This window comes from Carlito syrichta, unplaced genomic scaffold (assembly GCF_000164805.1).
Source record: "Carlito syrichta isolate Samal-C Ts95f unplaced genomic scaffold, Tarsius_syrichta-2.0.1 Scaffold304715, whole genome shotgun sequence".
Lineage (NCBI taxonomy): Eukaryota > Metazoa > Chordata > Mammalia > Primates > Tarsiidae > Carlito > Carlito syrichta.
Window position 1 is genome coordinate 459,071 of NW_007248811.1, and position 18,120 is coordinate 477,190.

Genomic DNA, 18,120 nt, shown 5'->3' on the forward strand with positions numbered 1-18,120 from the left:
TCAATCTTGACTAGTTTCAGTAAAATTGGTACCAGTTCTTTGAAAGTTTGATAGAATTCAGCTGTGAGTCCTTCAGGTCCTGGACTCTTTTTTTGTTGGGAGACTTTTAATTACTGATTTAACTTTGGTCTGTTCAGTGTTTCTGTTTATTCCCGATTCAAGGTTAGGGGGTTGTATGTTTCCAAGAATTTATCCATTTCCTCTAGATTGTCTAGTTTGTATGCATAAAGATGTTTATAATAATTGCGGGGGCCAGCCCCTGCAAATATTGGGGGTCCCTGGTAGGAGAGATGGCGTTGGCGATTAAACTGGCGGGATAGATATCAAAAGAAAGAAAGATGGAGGGATAGAGAGAAAGAAAGAAAGGGGGGAGAAAGAGACTGGACTCTGTCTAGTGCAGAAACCATTTAATGGGACTAACCATAAGTCTTTTATCCCAAATTTTCACAGGTTAAATCACAAGACTTTCACGTGAACACAAAAACAGGTGGATGAGGGGCATCCCCCACCCACCAGGTGTTTTCCTCAAGCATGAAGAAGGGCAATCCCAATTAAATCACAAGACTTTTATGTGAACACAAAGCCAGGTGGATGGGGGCATCCCCCACCCACCAGGCGTTTTCCCAAAATTATCTCACTGTTCCTTATGCTTGGTTAATGTTTCTCAAAAGCAATACAACAATTCTAACATCATAATATTCTAATAATCAATAACTTTTAAAACTCATGCATACACAACACCTAATGACTAACTTAAATCCTAATACCTTTCTATTCTGTGCTAATTCCACCTACACTATAGAAACTCTTAATTATAGCTCAAACCAGTTCCTAAAGAATGTGGCCCAGTCCAAAGATCATGCTGGGCTGCTTCTAGGAACAATTGATTGCAATCTCTTAACAAAATGGCTATTCTAAAATCCTATATATCTAAATTTCTAGAAAAGTTTTTAATTCCTAATCCTAATATATAAAGCTGATCATCAGCAATTAAGCTTCTAAAAATAAAACCCAAATATAAACTGTAAATTGTACTAAGGCCAAAACCACAATAGTAGAAAATGGGAACAATGAAATTTCTAAAGTTAGCTGTATTCTTAAACCTCAAAATATCATGTTTGATCATGCTTGAACTAACATAATTCTCTGACGTTAGCATGACCTATTCTACAATACTTTCTGTGAGTAAAATAAATTCAATTTCTATAATAAGTAGAAAAACCCTACACTAACTGTAGCTAAAACCGATTTAAAAGAATGCAGCCCAGTCCAAAGTACACGCTGGGCCCTTAGGAATGTGTCCCAGTCCAAAGTTCGTGCTGGGCCATTTCTGGTAACTCTGGATAATCATCTATATCATCTAAAGCTGAAAACAGCTCTCCATATGTATATACTAATTCTACAGATATACTTTTTAAATCTTATAATGAAGCTTGTGTCATATCAAAGGCTCCCAAGTGTGACCTGAGTTTGAACTATGTTAAGTTTAAAGCTGAAACTGCAGTTTGTGAGAAACAGGAACAATGGACTCCTAAAGTTAGCCATGCCTGTCATACATTCAGAGCTTCATGCTTAGGTTCCTTCTAATGAGATGTGCCAAATAGCAAAAAAGAGAAGAGGAAATGGGCCAGCAGCTCCTGAACACATCCTAGTGGCCTCAGGGTCCACAGCCCACCTTGATCCCTAATGTTCAGGTGAGCCTCTGTGGCCGGCTCCCAACAAATAATCTCAAATGATCTTTTGTATTTCCGTGATCAATGTCTTCATTTTCATTTTTGATTGAGCTAATTCATTTCTTAATTAATCTAGTGGTCTAAAGTTTTAAAAATCTTTTCAGAGAATCAACCTTTTTGTTTCATTGATCTTCTTTTCTTTTTCATTTAATTTTGGTCTGATCTTTGTTATTTCTTCTGCTAGCTTTGGGTTTGATTTGTTTGTGTTTTTCTAGTTCCTTGAGGTCTCACTTTAGGTTGTTAATATGTGATCTTTCAGTCTTTTTAGTGTAGGTCTTACGTATTACAAGTTTTCTTCTGAGCACAGCTTTGGCTGTGTCCCAGAGGTTTTGGTAACTGTGTCATTGTCACTTATTTCAAGGAGTTTTAAAATTTCCCTATTGATTTCATTGTTGACTCAAAGATCATTCAAGAACATATTGTTTAATTTCCATGTAGTTGTTTGGTTTTGAGAGTTCTTCTTAGAGTTGACTTCTAGTTTTATTCTACTGTGGTACAAAAAGGTGCTTAATATAATTTCAGATTTTTTGAATTTATTTAGACTTGATTTGTTGCCTGTCATTTGATCTGTCTTGGAAATTGTTCTATGTGCTGATGAAAAAAGTGTATAATCTGTAGTTTTCAGGTAGAATGTTCTGTAGATATCTGTTAGGTTCATTTGTTCTAGGATCCAGTTTAACTCTGATGTTTCTTTGTTAGGACTTTTTGCTTTGATGGTTTGTCTATTGCTGTCAGTGTTGAAGTCTCCCACTATTATCATATTACTGTTTATCTCTTTTCTTACGTCTAGTAGAATTTGTTTTATAAAGCTTGGAGCTCTGGTGTTGGGTCCATATATGAGGGGGATCAAAAAGTGGGATTTATTTCTAAAAAATGGTGTATTTATTCTTACAAGTTTAAACTTCAGTCACCTTCAAAGTATTCCTTGTTTGATGTAATACACCTATTGAGACACTTTTTCTACTGCTCAAAACAGTTTTTGAACTCGTCATTTTTTTTAAAGATGAGATCTCCTGGGCTCAAGCAGTCCTCTTGCCTCAGCCTCCCAAAATGCTGGGATTGTAGGCGTGAGCCACTACACCTGGCCTAAACACGTCAATTTTGATGCCTTTTAGTGTTTCTTCTGTTTTTTGTTTCACTTCCTCTACATCAGCAAAACGTTTTCCTTTGAAGGCTTTTTTCATCAGTGAAAACAAAAAAAGTCACTCAGGATGAGATTGGATGAATAGGGAAGGTGAGGCATGGGGGTCATGCCAGTTTTGGTAAAAAATTGCTGAACACTCAGTGCGATGTGGGCAGGTGCATTGTCATGGTGGAAGAACCTGTTTGCCACAACTTGCGATGTTTTTTTCTGCAAATCATGATGCAACCTTCCCAAAACTTCCACATAAAAAAGCTTTGATTGATCGTTTGATCCAAAGGATCAAATTTTGAGAGTACTGTAAAGGTCCCAACCTCCAAAAAATAATTCCATTTTTTGAGGTCCCCCCCATATATTTAAAATTGTTATATGTTCTTGTTGGATTGATCTCTTATATAATAACCTTTTTTGTCTTTTTTTCATTGTAGTTTTAAGTCTGTTTTATTTGATATGAGAATGGCTACACCTGCTTATTTTTGGTTTTTATTTGTGTAGAATTTTTTTTCACTCCTTTGCCTTGAGTCTATGGGAGTCTTTATCTGTGAAGTGACTGACTTGAAGGCAGCAGATATTTGTTGTTTTTTAAAAAATCCATTCTGACCACCTATATATTTTAAGTGATGCACTGAGATCATTTACATTCAGGGTTAGTAATGATATATAAGGTATTGTTCCATTCATTATGTTGATTGTCACCTGATTGCTTTGCTTTTCTTCTCTCTCTCTCTCTCTCCCTCTCTCGTGTTAGTGTTCTGTAATCCCTGTGAACTTTACAGCTCCTAGTATTTTCCTAGGTGTATTTTTGACCTTTTGTTTCAGTATTTAGGACTCCTTTGAGTGTTTCTTATAGAACTGGTCTAGTGGTGACAAATTTCCTCAGCATTTGCTTGTCCTGGAAACACTTTATTTCTCTCATTTATGAATCTTAGTTTTGTGTGATAAAAATTTTGTAGTCTATCATACTCAGTGATCTATCATAGAAACAAAGAACAGAGTTCCATATGTTCTCACTCATAAGCAGACCTTGAACAATTATAATGCTATAAGAAAGCAATTGGCAGATGAGGGAAACTGCTAGAGGAGGGAGGGGCATACCTCATCAACAAGGGTATCTACATGATCAATGTTTGTATACCTAACCCCGAATTGTACCTCACTTCTTCATAATAATTTTTTTTACGTGCCAAAAAAAAAAACCAAAAAAAAAAAAACCTTGGCTGACAGTTATTCTGTTTGAGGAGATTCAAGATAGGGTCCCAATTCCTTCTGGCTTGTAGGATTTCTTCTGAGAAGTCTGCTGTTAGTCTGATAGGCTTATCTTTAAGAGTTATTTGTTGTTTTTGTCTCACTGTTCTTAGAATTCTTTCCCTCACATTAACTTTGTGTAACCTAATGACTGTATGTCTTATGGATCACCTTTTTGCAATGAATCTTCCAGGAGTTATTCATGCTTCTTGTATCTGAATGTTTAAATCTCTGGCAAGGCCAGGGAAGTTTATCTCAATTATTTCCTCAAATAGATTTTCTAAACCTATAGTTTTCTTTTCTTCCTCAGGAACTCCTATGATTCTTAGGTTTGGACATTTTACATAATCACACATTTCTTGGATGCTTTGCTCTGTTCTCTTGATTTTTTTTCTTTATTGTTATCTGATTGGTTTCATTTGAAAGCCTTGTTATTCAAGTACTGATATTCTTTCTTCTATCTGGTCCCGTCTACTGTGAAAACTTCCCACTGTGTTTTGCACTTCCCTGAGTTTTTCATTCCCAGAAGTTCAGATTTTTTTTCTAAGTATATATCTCTTTTGAGAATTTTTCACCCATGTCCTGAATGGTTTTTTAAAATTTATGTTGTTTTTCAATTTTCTCTTGGATTTCATTGAGCAATTTTATAATCAACCTTCTGAATTCTATCTCTGGAATTTCAAATATTTCATTTTGGTTGGGATCCATTACCAGAGAATTAGTTTGGTATTTTGGGGGAGTTAAAAAAACAGTTTTTTCAAATTGCCAGAATTATTTTTCTGGTTCTTTCTCACTTGAGTATATTATTTCTTATTATTAAGTTTGTTTTTGATTCAATTTTGTCTTGTTTTGTTTCCCTTAAAGATATGACTGTAAAGTGTATACTTTATGCTCATCTAGTTTTGGCTCTTGGTGCTTTTAGTGGTATAAGCTCTGAATGTGTTCCTTGGTTATAGAGAATCTTTGTGCATTGACTTTCTCAGATGCTGTTTGTGGTAGCAGGTATTGGGTATCTGTGTAGGTTTACTGTCTCTTGTGGGTCTAGAATGCCAGAGTATTAATGAGGCTTATCTTGTTCCCCAGTAGCATGGTGTGCTCTTTGTTCTTTCTTGGTACTTCTCTCTGGGTTGAACCTTCAGGCCCTAAGGAGGCACTTGTAAAGGAGAACTAGTTGCAACTGCGGTTGGTTGTAAGCAGTGCACCCACAGAGGCCTCGGCCCTGATGGAAGCAGTTGGGGAAGCATCCAGTGAGATTCACTGAAGACTTTGTTAAGTTTTGCTCCACAGTGTGTTTCCCTGTTGTGGTGCACTCTCCCTTCCCCTGGGAGTGGTGATCCATGAGGGCCTGACCACTGTGAGTTCTGCTGATCTTCTGGAACTGGCTGCCCCAAAAGGCTGCCACCATTCAGCTGGTACTGATGGGCACCTGCAAGGGATCTGTTGAAGGCACAAGGGTTGAATTCTAAGGAGTGTTGGTCACTGACATCTCTGTAGAACCCTCTGGAGAAGCTCTCTGATGCCTCCGTCTGTGGACTAGTCTGTGAGATGTGCAGTGACAAGGGTTTTGTTCTTATCTCCTTCTTAAGGGGGCTATATTATTGTCTGACCAGGAGGTGGCGTTTGCAGGAGATAGCCAGCTGTATGGTGCCTGTGGCCTTTCTGCTTGGCCTTTGTTGCTCCAGGGAAGTACACAGATGACCTAGGCGATGGGTGGGGCAATGAGAACGTCCAAATTTCCCCATCCCTGGGTGTTCTAGGGGCTTGGCTCTTGGAGGGTGGAGAGAAACTGTTCGGAGTGGGCTAGATCAAATTGGATCGATCTCCAGCTCTCTGCCTGTACACCCAAATAGTTACCTCAGAGAAACAGGAGCGGGGAGGGGTCCCCTAGTCACTGTGGCCACACCACAGTTGTATAAAAGTGTTCACATGGGGAGAGAGAAGTTGCCAGGACTACAGAGTTTCTCCCAGCTTCCCTTTCCTTGCCAGAGGCTATGTGTGTTTAGATCTGAAAGTTTCATTCAGTAGCATGGTTTCTCCTGCAGGCTGGGTCTGACTGGCCCATGTTTCAGCTCCCCACTTGTGCATACCCAGTGGAAATCAGGAGCAAGGAGGGGTCCCCTGGCTACTGTGGCAGTGCTGCAGGAATGGTGGAGCTGTCTGTTGCACTGAAGTGTTCACTGGGGAGAGAGGAGTTGCCAGGGCGACAGGGTTCCTCCTGGCTCCCCTTCCCTTGCCAGAGGCTGTCCATGTTGAGAACTCAAAAGCTTATTTAGCAACAGGGTCTCTCGCTGCAGCTTGCCCCAGACAGAAACTGCCCAGACAGAAACTGCTTGCAGCAGCGGGATTTGCCCTTGGGGCAAATGAAAGCATCTGGACTTCCCTTTAACTCCTGGTCAGGAAGCTGGCCACAGAACGCAGCCTACAGGGATCAAGTTCTCTGGGAGGATAGCTCGGCCACAGGTGTTCAGAGCTTGAGTGGCTTCCCGGCTCCACGTGGGTTCTGGAAGCGTGCAGTTGTGCTGTATCCAGGCCATTTCCTGTGTGGGACTGGAGTCCCGTGAGGTTCGAGGGATCTTTTCAGTCTGTGGTGGGAGCACTGAGTTCTTGATTTCCAGCACTCACCATTTCCCTGCATCCAGAGGCTGCTATGGGGTGGGGGGAGGATTGCGCTTCCTGGCTCCAAAACTGGCTGCCCATTCTTTCTCCTTTGTTCTCTGTGGGTCCTATTGTCCCTCTGTGGGTTGTAGGGTACGTCCTCCATCTCATCTTGGCCCAATTGCTGGGAATCTCTCTCTTCCTTGATTTGCTTCATGAGAGAGGCACAAGTTGGCTGCTTCTAGGTGGCCATCTTGCCCCTCCTCCAGTACATCTTTTTCTAAAGACAGCAGAGCTGTAAATATGTACTTATTTCCATCAAGGATTACAGATTGCAGGTATATTCTTCCTTAGCAGCTTTACTGACATATGTTAATTATTGTGTTAATAATATGTTGACCATACCCATTTAAAGTATACACTTCAGTAGTTTTCATTATATTAACAGAACAGTTCAACCATCACTATAGTCTAATTTTAGAGCATTTTCATCATTTCAATTTAGCAGTTACTACCTATTCCCCCTTCTCTGTCAGCCTCTGATAATCAATAATCTGTTTTCTGTCTCTGGATTTGCCCATTCTGGACATTTCATATAAATGGAATTATATGGTATATAGTGTTTTGTAACTGGCTTCTTTCACTTAGTGTAATGTTTTCAAGTTTCATTTATGGCATAGCATGTATTTGCACCTCATTCCTTTTTATTGCTGAATGATATTCCATTGTATGTATATATTTTGTCCTTTCGTCAGTTGTGGACATTTGGATTGTTTACATTTTTGACTATTATCAATAATGCTGCTATGAACATATAAGTTTTTGTGTTGATATATGTTTTTAGCTCTCTTAGATAGATACCTAAGAGTGAAATTGTTGAATTGTATCATAACTTTGTGTTTAACTTTTTTTTTTTTTTTTGAGTTGGAGTCTCCCCCTGTCGCCCAGACTGGAGTGCAGTGGCCGCTCCCGGCCACCGCAGCCTCGACCTGCTGGGCTCCGGCGATCTTTCCGCCTCAGCCTTCCGAGTAGCCGGAATTACAGGCACGCACTACCACGCCCGGCTAATTTTTTGATTTATTGTAGAGATGACGGTCTCGCTGCCCAGGCGGGTCTCGGACCCGCGGGCTCAGGCAATCCACTCACCTCAGCCTCCCAAAGGCGCGGGATTACAGGCTGAGCCACCAAGCCTGGCCACCTCACATTTTTTTGTGTAGTGAGAACATTTAAGATCAACTCTTTTATGCATTTTCAAATATACCATTCATTGTTATTAACTATAGTTAAAATGCATGTTAATTGAGAGTAAGTAGATTTTAAACAATTTAAAACCAATTCATACTAAATCCGCTATTCATATGTGAGTTAGGAGAACATTTTAATCTTCTCATCAAAAAAATTATCTTATTCCACAACATGGAGGCTATTTTAGTCAGGGTTGGACACCCTTTGTGTGACAGAGCCTAGCAAATACACACATTTTGGGGCCACGTGTCAGAACTTCTTTTTGCTTGTGTAAAAACACATTAAGCACAGGTTTGTTCTTGGCTGAATGGACAAATGCTATACAGTTCTCTGACTGAATCCCAATTCAGATTCAGATTTAATACATTTACCTTGATATGAAACATTATTGCTTCCCTCTGTGTATGTAAAATTTCAATACAAATTTACTTATACCTCACTAGGAACCTAGGAACCTAAAAAAATAGAATAGTGTTAAATGTTAGGGTTTACTGAAGACAGAAATGTTGGCAAGAAATAATTGCTTTTATTTTTGAGTTGGGATCTCACTCTGTCATCTAGGCTGACATGCAGCGGCATGATCATGGCCCATGGCAGCCTCAAACTCCTCAGCTCAAGTGATCCTCCCTTCTCAGCCTTCCCAGTAGATGGGACTACAGGTGTATACTACCACACCTGGCTATTTTTTTGTGGAGAGAAAGTGTCGCTATGTTGCCCAGGCTGGTCTTGATCCCCTGAGCTCAAGCAATCCTTCTGCGTTGACTTCCCAAAGTGCTGACATCACAGGCGTGAGCCACTGTGCCCAGTCAATACTAGCTTTGAAAATATTTCCATTATATGTGCATATCACTCAATTTCCATTCCAACCTGTGTAATTCATTTACTTTTCTTTTCAAAGAAGACATCTGTTAAAGACATGGCCGACTTCCCTGTCCCTACCCAAGATGTGACTGATGATGACAAACAAGGTATGAAAAGAATGAGTTTTTTCCTTTTATGGACATTCTGTGTCTGTTTCTTTATCCACTTCCCCCGGAATATCTGGCTTTTAGAGCACATGAGGGCAGTTTTCAGTATGTAAACACATTTGGATAAGTCAAGTATTCAAATTGTTGTCACAAAACAATAGTTTTTAAAGTGGAAGCAAGCAAGAACTTGAGTGTCCAAAGCCCTACAACTCATTGGCCCCTTAGTTACTGCTGACCCTAAGGCTACTCGGACACCTTACATTGAAATCTGGTTGTAGAAATTAGGAAATGACTGAAATCTGTAATAATTGACAGCTTAACAACTTGTGTTGGCAGATGTGATCCCAGACATCAATGTAGATGCTCATTTGCACACAGGTCTAATTTATGAGAAAGTTCTCTTCCAGATGGAACTTCTGTTTTTGGGCTTTATCTGTTTTTTGGTGGCTCTGTGGGTATCAGAATGTAACATGGAACTCAGCTACAATTTGCCTATCTTACTGTGTGACTGAGAGGTAGTGCAGCATGGTGTTCTGTGTTAGAACTACCATCAAACACAGGGATGAATTGACCTAGGAATATCTAGACGTATAGGAGAGACTCTCTCCCCACCCCCATACTTTGAATAATGCTTTATAATCTACCAGGTCCTTTCTCATACACTGTTTTATTCAGTCCTCACAAAACTGAATGGAGGCTGGTATGTTTTATTACCTGGGCTTTAGAGATGGATAAACTGAAATTTAGACAATATGACTCATTTGCTTAGTTATTAAGGAAAAGAGCTGGGACAAGAACCAAAGTTCTCTAAGCCTCCAGCCAGTATTCTGTCTGTTATCTGATATTGATTCACTACCCATGAATGAGAGGCTTATTTGAAGGGTCTAAAAATCAGTGAAGCTATCTCAGGTTTTATTGTTGAGCCTATCATTGATCCAGCATTGTATGGGGGCTAAACATGAAAAATAAGTTTCTATTAAGAAACGGTAATTGCACTCTCTCTAAATACTTGCTCAGGAGTGTCAGGCGGAACTAAACATTGCAGCAATATGTACTCTGATCAGTCTCCTAAATGGCAGATATTAGCCTTGATTGTACAGTGGAATAACTGGGCGAGCTATAAAAATATTGAAGCCTGGATTTCATTCTCAGGGATTCTCATGTTATTGGTCTGGATGTCAGGAATGAGAGGAGGAAATTCCTGATACTTTCTGATAATATTCCTCATAACCACTAGAGGCGCTCTCTCTAGAAAGTTGAAAATGTATCTTTGCTCTCTGTAGGAGAATCTATTTTCAAACTCCAGGAGGTTTTTACTGTTTTAGTAAATGCTACAGCAACTTCTAGAGGGTTGTAAGACCTGCTTTTGTAAGTGATGACTAGGAATTCTTTGTTTTAATTATAATATGCCTCGAAAAATTTTAAAATAATTTTTTTCTTCTCTTTTTGTTTCTTAAAAACAAAATCATAACTAGCTTCAAAAAGTACTATCAATGAAGCGTTACCAAAAGACATGTCTGAGGATCCAGGTAGGAGAAAACCATTTTCTTATACTTTCTATGTTATTATTTTTAATCTAAAAAAACTAGGAAGTTTCAGTGAGTAGACTATTGCTATCTCTGTGATAGTGTGTCTGCTTCTCTCTAAATATTTGTCTTGTGTTATATTACCAGGAAACCTTTTGGCTATTTATCCTTTCTCTCTTTTCGGGTATGAGAAGAGGGTAATTTCTTTTTAAATTCGGAATTTAGGTTTCACTGAAAGAATCACTCATTGTGAATTTAGGATCTTGTTACTAAATGTAAAATTGAGAAGGCTTGGAGTTGAGATGATTTCAGCAAACCTCTGTGGTTTCTGTGTAGGGTAAGGAACTGATGGGGTGGATCAACTGGAGACTCAGATGTGGTATTTCCCATTTCCAGAGCAAAAATCTCAAATATTTTCAGCAAGTGTATGTGCTTACGTGTGGAGTGAATTCCAAGGAGAAAAATTAAAGTTGTGTTTGTCTTGTTTTTTGGAGAGTCAGAACTATGTCTGTGGAACCATGAAAAACCTGGGCCTGTGTCCTCAGCTTTCTCTTGATGGAGCCATCATTGAACCAAGAGGAGCCTAGTTAAAAACAAAGTGGTTATGGGAGGGAGGCATTGCTAATCGGAGCTCTGGTCATGAGGACATGAAAAAAGTTGCAGCTTTCTCTTTTACTATTTTCTCACTCGCAAGTTGAATAAAAATCGTTTGTTGTGATTAGCTAGCTGTCATCCCAGGCTTATTTGTTTAAAGTCAGAACAGAGAAACCAATATAATGTTGAGGCTTATTTTGTGGTACAGTATTTCCCAAATGCCAAGTTTATTCAAGATTTTAAAGAGAAAGAGATGGATAGAGACGAAAAAGTTGGGGGAGGGATGGAAAAATAGGTGGAGGGGGAAAAGAGAGAATGAATTAATGTAGAAGAGAATATATGATTGATTTCGGTGATGGGGGCCTGAGAATCTGTATTTTTAGGCATCTCCTTAGGTGATCCTGGTACATAGCCTATTTTGGGAACCACTACCTCTAAAAGGTGATGCTACAGCATAGAAAATTAAGATTATAGATCAATCATGACTCCAAAAGTGATGGGAGTTCCAAGCTTGATTTTGACTTTTGAAACTGATTTGGATTCATTCATCATAGGGTGAAATGTGAGGTCATTTCTTTCCAGCTTTAATTTCTGGAGCTAAAGTGGATGCATTCCAGTTTTTGTAAACTTCATGTTATATATAGTATTAGTAAAAACTATTTAAATTTGGAGTGTTAAATTGATGCTTCTCCAACAGCCCTCGAGGATCATAACTTTCCATTTTTTAAAAGGGATTTTAGCATGAGATCAAGTGTTCTTCATCTCTAGGGCATGAGCTTTAGATAACATTTTTAACATTCTTTCATTGACTAGGACATGGCATCACCAAACAAAAACTAATAAGTATGCCACAGCATGTGAAGTATATTAGAATTTGTTTCACGTTGTACCTGGGAGCATGCTGTGTATTTTCTGATTTGCTCTTCGCACTGCTGCCCCTTTCTGAATATGAGAAAAATCCCTCATCTCAAATGTGGTTAATACTCCTTTTCCTGGGAAATGTTTGGATTCCCAGTGGGAGAGACAAGAGTTTTAAGGTGGTAATTTAGAATTGTGGATGGTTGTCCACTGCCATGTGGACAGTTCACCTCAGTTCAGTTGCTGCCTTTTGGAGGGTTAATCTTTAGGCTTGCTCTATCTTTCTTTTCCCATTTCCTGGGAAGATGACATGCTTGGAGCATCCTCAGAAGTTGTCATCCTTCTGCCCTCTTTCCAGCTAAACGAGAAACTATGATCCACTTGTTGACTCTTGCCTAAATTCACAACACAGCTTGCCCTTGCCATTTTCACATGTATTCCTGTGCAAAAAAAACTGAGTCTGATTTTTGGGGAGTTGGAGGCTGATGGAAGAGTTAATTAGAATAGTGTTGTCCAGCTTTTTCTAGTCTGAAACCTATAGAGACTTACCAAGACCTGCCTGGGGTATATTTTTTGTGGGTGGAAGGAGAAGGATTTCCTGCTGTGCTCTTCCACAGTTGGTGACAATAATGATAATAATAATGATGAAGATAACGATGTGCTGGGTGATAGATGGGGTGGTACTATGTTATCAGGAAATGGGACATTTTTGGTTAAATAATTTTTTGAATGCTCTTATTTGCTGAAAGTATAGATATTAGTGGAGTCTAAGAGATTTCTTAACCAACATCCCATTCCAACCTAATTCAACAGAGCACACTGCAAAATGGTGATTTTTTTCCCTTTATGTCTCTGGTTCATGCTAAGGTGTTTTATGCCAGTTCACCTTCACAGTGTAGTTTCCAGACTGCTGTTGGTGATTCTAGCGGCTTCTCCATTGCCAACTATCAGTCACGCCCCATGGTTTTCCTGGGGTCGAGCAGTTCTCTTCTTCTGTTTCTTGTTCCTACCTGTACCTCCCTTGCTGTCCTTAAAGGAACTAAATTTAGAAACCAGATTTCCAAGCTTGAAAAATCAGGAGCCTTTATTTATGTACTTGATAACAGTAGTATTTGACAATTCTAAAATACATTCTGTTTTTAAAGTACCTTATCCTTCTTATCTGTCCCTGTGAGAAAGGGGCTATGTTTTTATTGTAGCCATTCTGTAGGTGAGGAAACTGAGGTTCAGGGAGGTAACAGCTGCTTAGTGTCGTGGCCAGGAGATGCAGCTAGGTCTCAGGACTCCAGGCCTGATGTCTGGTTCTGTCTCTCCACTGCTTATCCATACCCTCACCCCATCTGTCTGTCTGTCTGTCTATCTCTTACCAGCAGGGCTCACCCCTCCTTCCAAACCCATTCCTACACCAGCAAAAAGACAAAGATAATGGTAGTTGTCAAAGGAATTAACAGTCACCATGGTCTGGTTTGGGGACCAGTATTTTAACATGGCCGGGACCTCTTCTACCCACGTATTTCTTGAAAGCAGTGGGGCCCGAGGGAGAAGAGGGCCACAGAGCCAGCTGCAGGCAGCCTGCACAGAGGACTTCCACAGCTCTGCGGTGAGTCTGGTCCCACTCTGCCAGCCCCAAGGCAGCCTCCTTGGCTGACAGAGAGGCTTCCCTTAGGCCATATTTCTTTGCTGCCTGGAGTTTGTAGGAGGAAGGGAGGTCTTTCTTTTTTCATCTCTAGCCAAATGATAATGGGTAAGAGCAGATTCAAACTCCTTGGCTTTCCTGTACTATGGAAGCATTGCGGTTGTTTGAAGCCAAATGATGCCTATGTTCTCACCACAACAAGCCAAAATGCTTAGGCAGGGAAAAGCACATCTCCTCTGCAGCTGACTACATCTAAGGGAACAGACATCGGTGATTTGTTTTGTGCCTTGTTCACATTTATGAGGATTTTCAGCTCCCTTTTTGCCCTGCTTATCTAACCCAAGGATATTAATGATCATCATCAATTCAGGCTGCTTCATGCTGAGGAGGGGTTTTAGCTTTAGAGCAATGTCAGAAAGGATGGGGTAATACAGTGAGGCATTTCCTTTTGGAAGAATTTGTGAAAACAAATAAATTATATTTTCCTTGTTCCTCTTTAGTAGCACTTTTTCTATGACTTTTTAATGACATTTTATGATGAAAAATTTGCAATGTTTGCAAAACCTTAGCATAGCTACTTGTTTCTAAAGTCTTTCATAGAGGATTGAAAACATAAAAAGAGGATTAATGTTTTTCTAAATGTTTCTAATTAGTCCTTACAACTTGTGTTGGGAAAGTAGGCTCCATGGGTATTGGTAGTTCGCAAGCTAGTTTTTGATTTAAATTTGGTGAGGAAAGACATAGCTGACAAAATATCTTAAGGATTCTATTTTATAATATTCTCTGGATGATTTGGTCACAGAGATGTGGGGCACAAGTATATTTTCTTACAGGAGAAGCTACATAGCTCATTTCACCATATTTGCAAGAGCTTTTCTTTCTTGTGATGACAATGCTTCTCTGCTAGTAGATTTTTTAAAACATGTGTAGCAAGATAGCCTTCCTCATAGCCTTCAGGCGAGACTGGTTCCAAATCTATTACTAGGCTCTTATGCTAGACCAACAAACCCTCAAGTAAGAATTCATCATTATATAAAAAGATAACTCCTTGAAAGGGGTTGTCTTTTTACACTGGAATGTCTTCATGAATCAACTTGGATTTGAGAATGGCTTCTCGGATAAGTGTTCTGTCAAAAGACAAAATATGCTGGTTTTTCTTTCCTTTTAATTGTGCCTGTAGCTTTAGAAGTAACATGAGGAAACCATGCAAATGTGGAAGCCATCATGTTCTCCACGTGGACATTTATACCTCACATTTACCTGTTGATTGATGTGTTCTGTACTAGCCCAGGTGCTGTATATAAACCTGTTTAACTACAGAAATGAAACCCAAGCAAACAACAAATAATCTTTGTTTCAGCAACTCCCAAGGATTCCAACAGTCTCAAAGCAAGACCAAGATCCAGGTAGTGTTTAATTTCTGCTTTAATGTCCTTTGTGCCCTGTCCCTGCCTAGAAAAAAAAAAAGCTCAAACCAAAAACCCAACTCATGATTTCTTCTTCCTTTAGATTTAAAGCTTAGGATATGAACCATTTCCTTCATTGTGCCTGGCCTAATGGAAACATACAGTGATGCTGGCAGTCTCTTAATTTCTGTGATCATTAGTTCTAGAAGAGGGTGGCTGATGTTCTTTGGCCTCCTGATGTAAGGTGGATCGTGTGAGATGACCCAGTGGTTGCAGATGATAACTAATAGGGGAGTAGCTTTGGCAAGAGGAAAATGTGGTTAAACGGTAACGACACTGAAGTTTGTTATTATGACAAGGTCAACACTCCAAAATAAGAAGTCTGGGGAATAAAATCTAAAAAATGCATGTGATAACTTCAGGGAGGCTTGAAGCTTCAGGTAAGCAGTGCTTATGGTCTGTTTGAGCCTATTTTAGCACCTCTTCTTGGCTTCACATTCTTTTTAGAGGCTAGTGGGAGAGGGAGAGCTGATAAGGCAGAGCTGTGGTTGACATGAGACTCAGAAAAGAGAAGCAGAGAGGAAAGAAAGAAACTCTAATATAATTAATCCATGAAAGAGGGAAAATGGTATTGGAACCACTTTTCACCAGAATTGCGGTGTAAGATAACTCACTATGTGTGTGTTTTCTAAGCTTTGCTTTGGCTCTTAGTGACTTTTTTCTTTCTTTGCTACTAGTCACATTACTGAAAAAGTAAATTCAAGACTGATCATCTTCTATATACTTGAAATACTGACATTAAAGGCAATCTCATCTCTTTGTAAAGCAAAGAGTTATCCTTTAGTTTATCTTTTATGCCTGCATTTTCCAAATTGGTTTTTTCCCCCCTTGTTTATAGAAGGCACAGATATCTATATTTACATATTTATCTATATTTAAAACAGTAAATAGAGTAATTCATTTTGATAGGAAGAAAAGTTGTAGCCATTCTTACTCTCCATGGTTACCACATTTACTCATCCTTTTCTTTAAGGATGAATGAATCTTTTTACAAATTAGTCTGTACTAGCTTTGGGATATGGGAGTAGTAATATTTATATGCTTTCGCAGTAGGCAACACCTTTGAACTGCAGAAATATGCTTATGTGTACATTAATCATAAATTGAACCTCACAATTTTTTTTTTTGAGTTGGAGTCTCACTCTGTTGCCCAGGCTGGAGTGCAGTGGCACACTCACGGCCATCCCAGAGTTGACCTGCTGGGCTCCGGTGATCCTTCTACCTCAGTCTTCCAAGTAGCTGGAATTACAGGCATGTGCTACTGCACCCAGCTAATATTTTTATTTATTGTAGAGACAAGGTCTCGCCAAGTTGCCAGGGCTTGTCTTGAACCTGTGGGCTCAGGCAATCCACTCGCCTCAGCCTCCCTAAGTGCTGGGATTGCAAGCTAAGCCACAGAGCCTGGCCTGAACCTCACAATTTTAGCTTCTGCTGACTTCCTCTCTCCTCCTAAACAAGTGAAATTATAAAACCTCATAGTTATATATTCTATTATTAATGTGTCTGACTAAATTTTACATATTATCCAACTTCAAAGATTGGCCTTCTAGTCTAATTTGGATGATTTAATTTTCACTTCTTCCAACTGGGTCTTTACTGAAACCAAAAGAATACAATTATTTTTATTCTTTTTTTAAAAAATAAAGCTTTGTAAAAATGTAAGGGAAAGAGGGAAAATCACCATTCTAACACTACTACGTTCATCATTTTGTCAATTCTTTGCACATTTATATGTTTATTGGTTGCAGTCATAATTACAAGTACATAATATCACTTTTTTGATATTTAGTGACTTTCCATGTGAAAATATAAACATACAGGTTATGTATGGAAATAATGGAAGTGAGGTATGTGGTACGGACAGTGCACTTAACTTTGTATGTCTGTGTGTGCATGCACAGACACTTTTTTTACACACATTGTTTTTTCTTTCTTTAGTGAAAAATATCACTAAAGCTATATGTGGCATAGAAAGTTTTTTAAATTTCTAACTAGGACTTCTAATTTCTTTTCTAAACGAAGAGTTCCTGTTTAAAAACCTTGTCCTTTCGTGTCAGTTCTCTTTGATTCTGGTTGAAGGTGTTAGAGCAGTCTTCCCTGCTAGTTTCTACTTGCCTGTGCCTTGCCTGTCTTGCCAGTTATGCTACAGAGACTACCCCAGAGCATGCCGCATGTCCCTACGGTGGCTTTATTAAAGATTGCAACCTTGCAAGACAGACACAACCCTCGACTACCACAAAGAAACTTTGAGAAACGTATTCAGGAAAACAAAACTTGCTGTGTCAAAAACAGCTCTGCCAAGAACTGAAGGGGCTTAGTGGTAATTGATAGATTCTAATTTCCTAAATGCCCCTCTAGTAGCTAAAGAGGAAGAACAGTTTTCTGAGGTTAATTTGTCTCTAGGACATCTCTCTGACTCAAAGGTCATTTTCTGCTTTGACATGAGGTTAACCGAGAAGCTAAATAGAAAGATGTACACATCCACTTCCTAGATCCATTTCATGATCATCACATTGGGAACTCATCCCTAAGCCTATTCCTAAACAATCGACCAATGGATGGTTGAATTTAACTTAGAAAATTAGTAGGTCTCATAAATATTCTAGCTGCTACCACCAAAAGTGTTTTTCCCCTCTAGCTTATAGGCAGAATGAGAACATCTTAAAAATGGAATTTAGAAACAGAGAAAGACTGGAGTTTGAATTGAGCCTATGTACTTTTCTATCTTTGTGACCTTGGCAAGTTATTTAGTTCCATTTTCTTAAAAATGCCATCATTGGAGTTACAATCTCAGAAGTGGCCTAGTTAACTGTGCCTTGCTGCAGATTGAGGAAGAAGGCTAAAATGAAGCTTTTGCTTTGAAAATTTCCAAAATCAGTATTTCTCAGGGCAAGACAAACTAGATCCTACAACCTGATTGATGTATGTTTTCCTTTGTGGCGTATTCCCTTGAACATTTGAGTCTTACCCCTCAGCTTATCTGTGCCAATTCCAAATGGGCCTGTCATCACATTTGCAAGTAAACAGGAGAAAAGTTCTGCAATCAGTTAGTGCCATGAAGCCCTTCTGTTAAAACAGGGAAGTGCCTAACCTGAAGGGTTACATGTTATTCT

The 18,120-nt window shown here is 39.2% G+C and overlaps 1 protein-coding gene across 1 annotated transcript in view; it reads left to right on the top strand.

Moving 5' to 3' along the window:
- The window catches only part of REPS2 (RALBP1 associated Eps domain containing 2), a gene marked incomplete at its 5' end in the record, with an annotated part of 227,588 nt that overhangs the window by 124,317 nt on the left and 85,151 nt on the right, over positions 1–18,120 (top strand). The window contains 3 exons of the mRNA XM_008060764.1: positions 8,858–8,927; positions 10,403–10,456; positions 14,902–14,947. Of these exons, the coding sequence (XP_008058955.1) occupies positions 8,858–8,927; positions 10,403–10,456; positions 14,902–14,947 (170 nt within the window). The remainder of the gene's footprint in view (positions 1–8,857; positions 8,928–10,402; positions 10,457–14,901; positions 14,948–18,120) is intronic.